Source organism: Panulirus ornatus, chromosome 2, assembly GCF_036320965.1.
Source record: "Panulirus ornatus isolate Po-2019 chromosome 2, ASM3632096v1, whole genome shotgun sequence".
Lineage (NCBI taxonomy): Eukaryota > Metazoa > Arthropoda > Malacostraca > Decapoda > Palinuridae > Panulirus > Panulirus ornatus.
The window spans coordinates 65,487,608-65,492,607 of record NC_092225.1 but is presented as its reverse complement, the minus strand read 5'-3'; the positions used below and the strand labels follow the sequence as shown (position 1 = coordinate 65,492,607).

The 5,000-nt window shown below is 43.4% G+C and overlaps 2 protein-coding genes across 2 annotated transcripts in view; one reads left to right on the top strand and one right to left on the bottom strand.

The window, feature by feature from the left end:
* The window catches only part of LOC139756781 (uncharacterized), a 16,622-nt gene extending 15,313 nt beyond the window's left edge, over window positions 1-1,309 (top strand). The window contains exon 2 of the mRNA XM_071676567.1: window positions 247-1,309. Within this exon, the coding sequence (XP_071532668.1) occupies window positions 247-670 (424 nt within the window). The 3' untranslated portion in view covers window positions 671-1,309. The remainder of the gene's footprint in view (window positions 1-246) is intronic.
* Window positions 1-5,000, bottom strand: part of LOC139756775 (procollagen-lysine,2-oxoglutarate 5-dioxygenase 1-like) — an 89,097-nt gene that overhangs the window by 61,412 nt on the left and 22,685 nt on the right. The gene's annotated exons all lie outside the window — the stretch shown is intronic.

The following is a 5,000-nucleotide window of genomic DNA, read 5'->3' as shown; positions in this document are numbered from 1 at the left end:
TTATCTGTTTGTATTTACTTCCATTTTATCCTGTAACTACTAATGATCCAGAGCTCAGTATCGTGCTATATATTTCTCATTTGTTGACGATGTACGTTGCCGCTGGTAACTGGTGAATGATCAACGAACCACAGCACCAACCGTACTCGTTAAGCACGGTGGTCAGACAATGTACTATGGTCGTTGTGAGTAAGGAGTGAGTGTGTGTGTGTGTGTCTTTACCATGATTCTGGTGCACTGTTCCAGGTTGCTGGTGTGTGTGGTGGTTGGTGTGGTGTTCGGCCTGCCCGCCGAAGACCTCCTCTTGGACGACTCGATCTCACAGTCGATCACGAACGACAACGCGACGCGCGTGGCCATGTACTGGAGGCACATGATCGGACGACACCCGCAAGCGGCAGCCAGAGCCTGCATGTACTGGAGGGTCTTGTCCATAGATAACCCCGAGGGCGCGGCAGAGGCAGCCATGGAGATCCGCAAGGTCACCGCCTCAGACCCGGAGGAGATGGTCAAGTCGGCTTTCTTCTACCAGCGCATGTCTCGGCGCGGCAACGATTATGCCATGCTGGCCGACAAGTACTGGAGGAAAATGGCCGCCCATGACCCTGAGGTCACAGCCAGGTCAGCCATGTACTGGCGCAACAATCCCGAGGCTGCCATGTACTGGTGATCCTTACATGAAATCTTGTGGCGTCCCAGTACTCACCAACCCTTCCCTTGTGGCGTCCCAGTACGCACCAACCCTTCCCTTGTGGCGTCCCAGTACTCACCAACCCTTCCCTTGTGGCGTCCCAGTACTCACCAACCCCTCCCTTGTGGCGTCCCAGTACGCACCAACCCCTCCCTTGTGGCGTCCCAGTACTCACCAACCCCTCCCTTGTGGCGTCCCAGTACTCACCAACCCCTCCCTTGTGGCGTCCCAGTACTCACCAACCCCTCCCTTGTGGCGTCCCAGTACGCACCAACCCCTCCAGTTCACCTTAAGTTGTAAGAACACGAGTCTTGTCTTGCTTGATATTCCAAGCGGGACCTGTAGTCCAGCCCGCGTCCATACCTTGTCCTTGTAGACTCACATTAACAGCACGTGGCTTAGAGCGCAAATGAGTGTTGCATTAAGACATGTAACGCACATATCTCTGTATTATCTTGGCCGTTCACTTGCCGATAGCATCAGCGGGTTAATACGTACAGCGTACTGAAATGTTGGGTTTCCTGAGAGAGAGAGAGAGAGAGAGAGAGAGAGAGAGAGAGAGAGAGAGAGAGAGAGAGAGAGAGAGAGAGAGAGAGAGAGAGAGAGAGAGAGAGAGAGGAGAATTATCGCTGACAAAAATCACCCACTTCAGACGTCTTAAAATCACTGCTACTTATTCTCCACTAAACAATGTCTTGTGGTATACATCTAGCAGCAGCTAGATGGATGAACTCTAACCTTCCATGAAGTGAAGCTAAGCTATGATCTCTGGTGATACATACAGACATGTGTGCTGTTGCCTGCTGAAGCTCCACTGGTTTTGAAACATTACCAGATGATTCTCCCAGCGTACAACAACCACTCATATAACCTGGCCCTCCGAAACATTATTGTTATCATTATTATTATTACTATCATCATTATTATCATTGTTATTGTTATTATTATCATCATTATTATCGTTGTTATTGTTATCATGATTATTTTTTTTTTTTTTTTTATTTTTTTTATTATACTTTGTCGCTGTCTCCCGCGTTTGCGAGGTAGCGCAAGGAAACAGACGAAAGAAATGGCCCAACCCCCCCCCCCCATACACATGTATATACATACGTCCACACACGCAAATATACATACCTACACAGCTTTCCATGGTTTACCCCAGACGCTTCACATGCCTTGATTCAATCCACTGACAGCACGTCAACCCCTGTATACCACATCGCTCCAATTCACTCTATTCCTTGCCCTCCTTTCACCCTCCTGCATGTTCAGGCCCCGATCACACAAAATCCTTTTCACTCCATCTTTCCACCTCCAATTTGGTCTCCCTCTTCTCCTCGTTCCCTCCACCTCCGACACATATATCCTCTTGGTCAATCTTTCCTCACTCATTCTCTCCATGTGCCCAAACCATTTCAAAACACCCTCTTCTGCTCTCTCAACCACGCTCTTTTTATTTCCACACATCTCTCTTACCCTTACGTTACTTACTCGATCAAACCACCTCACACCACACATTGTCCTCAAACATCTCATTTCCAGCACATCCATCCTCCTGCGCACAACTCTATCCATAGCCCACGCCTCGCAACCATACAACATTGTTGGAACCACTATTCCTTCAAACATACCCATTTTTGCTTTCCGAGATAATGTTCTCGACTTCCACACATTTTTCAAGGCTCCCAAAATTTTCGCCCCCTCCCCCACCCTATGATGCACTTCCGCTTCCATGGTTCCATCCGCTGACAGATCCACTCCCAGATATCTAAAACACTTCACTTCCTCCAGTTTTTCTCCATTCAAACTAATAATATTATTATTATTATTATTATTATTATTATTATTACTATTATCATTATTATTATTATCATTATTATTATTATTATTATTATTATCATTATTATCACTATTATTATTATTATTATTATTATTGTTATTATCATTATTATTATCATCATTATTACTATCATTATTATTATTGTTATTATTATCATTTATTATCACGAATATCTTTGGAATTTTTCTCATTGTCTACGTGTTATTTGCCTTCCTTATTTTGATTTGCTGTAGTTAATGCTTTCTTTGTCCTCAGCTAAATGTATCTGCGTTTTGTCTCGCTTACATGATAGTGTTATGTCCATGTCAATCTGTATTTTGTCTCAGTAACGTGAATCTGTATTTTTTCTCATTTACATAAGCTTGTATTTTGTTTCAGCTATATGAATCTCAGTTTTGTATCAGTTTCATGGATCTGAATTTTGTTTCGTTTGCACAAATGTAAATTTTGTCTCAGTTACATAAATGTGAATTCTTCACAACTCGTTTTGGTCTTTGATTACATACATATGGGATGACGTTAACTGTGTGGAGGTATTGTGAAATATATGTCATGGGAAATTCTTATACAGGAAAACTGAATGAATTATGCAACGCACAACACGCGACATATGTCACACGACCATATGGAACACACATCACATAACACGCGACATGCATCATGTGTTATGTGATATGTCTTGCATAGTTTGTCATGTGTTACATATTGTGTTAATGTGTTACATACTGTGTTTATGCACGTCGCTTGTTATGTGATGTGTGTTGCATATCGTGTATATAGCATGTCAACACAGTATGTAACACATGACAAATTATGCAACACTCGACATGCATCAATACTGTATATAACACATCAACACAGTATGTAACACATCAACACAATATGTAACACAGTAACACAGCGAGTGAGGAAAAATTGACGCTTCACATGCCCTGGTTCAATCCATATATATATATATATATATATATATATATATATATATATATATATATATATATATATATATATATATATATATATTTTTTTTTTTTTTTATACTTTGTCGCTGTCTCCCGCGTTTGCGAGGTAGCGCAAGGAAACAGACGAAAGAAATGGCCCAACCCCCCCCCCCCCCCATACACATGTATATACATACGTCCACACACGCAAATATACATACCTACACAGCTTTCCATGGTTTACCCCAGACGCTTCACATGCCTTGATTCAATCCACTGACAGCACGTCAACCGCGGTACACCACATCGCTCCAATTCACTCTATTCCTTGCCCTCCTTTCACCCTCCTGCATGTTCAGGCCCCGATCACACAAAATCTTTTTCACTCCATCTTTCCACCTCCAACTTGGTCTCCCCCTTCTCCTTGCTCCCTCCACCTCCGACACATATATCCTCTTGGTCAATCTTTCCTCACTCATCCTCTCCATGTGCCCAAACCACTTCAAAACACCCTCTTCTGCTCTCTCAGCCACGCTCTTTTTATTTCCACACATCTCTCTTACCCTTACGTTACTCAATCGATCAAACCACCTCACACCACACATTGTCCTCAAACATCTCATTTCCAGCACATCCATCCTCCTGCGCACAACTCTATCCATAGCCCACGCCTCGCAACCATACAACATTGTTGGAACCACTATTCCTTCAAACATACCCATTTTTGCTTTCCCCCAGAATTTTCGCCCCCTCCCCCACCCTATGATCCACTTCCGCTTCCATGGTTCCATCCGCTGCCAGATCCACTCCCAGATATCTAAAACACTTCACTTCCTCCAGTTTTTCTCCATTCAAACTCACCTCCCAATTGACTTGACCCTCAACCCTACTGTACCTAATAACCTTGCTCTTATTCACATTTACTCTTAACTTTCTTCTTCCACACACTTTACCAAACTCAGTCACCAGCTTCTGCAGTTTCTCACATGAATCAGCCACCAGCGCTGTATCATCAGCGAACAACAACTGACTCACTTCCCAAGCTCTCAAGGGCATGAGAAGAAAGATCATGAGAGGCAAGTGTTTTGGGAGCAGCTGAATGAGTGTGTTAGTGGTTTTGATGCACGAGACCGGGTTATAGCGATGGGTGATTTGAATGCAAAGGTGAGGAATGTGGCAGTTGAGGGAATAATTGGTATACATGGGGTGCTCAGTGTTGTAAATGGAAATGGTGAAGAGCTTGTAGATTTATGTGCTGAAAAAGGACTGTTGATAGGGAATACCTGGTTTAAAAAGAGAGATATACATATGTATAAGTATGTAAGTAGGAGAGATGGCCAGAGAGCGTTATTGGGTTACGTGCGTATTGATAGGCGCGCGAAAAAGAGACTTTTGGATGTTAATGTGCTGAGAGGTGCAACTGGAGGGATGTCTGATCATTATCTTGTGGAGGCGAAGGTGAAGATTTGTAGAGGTTTTCAGAAAAGAAGAGAGAATGTTGGGGTGAAGAGAGTGGTGAGAGTAAGTGAGT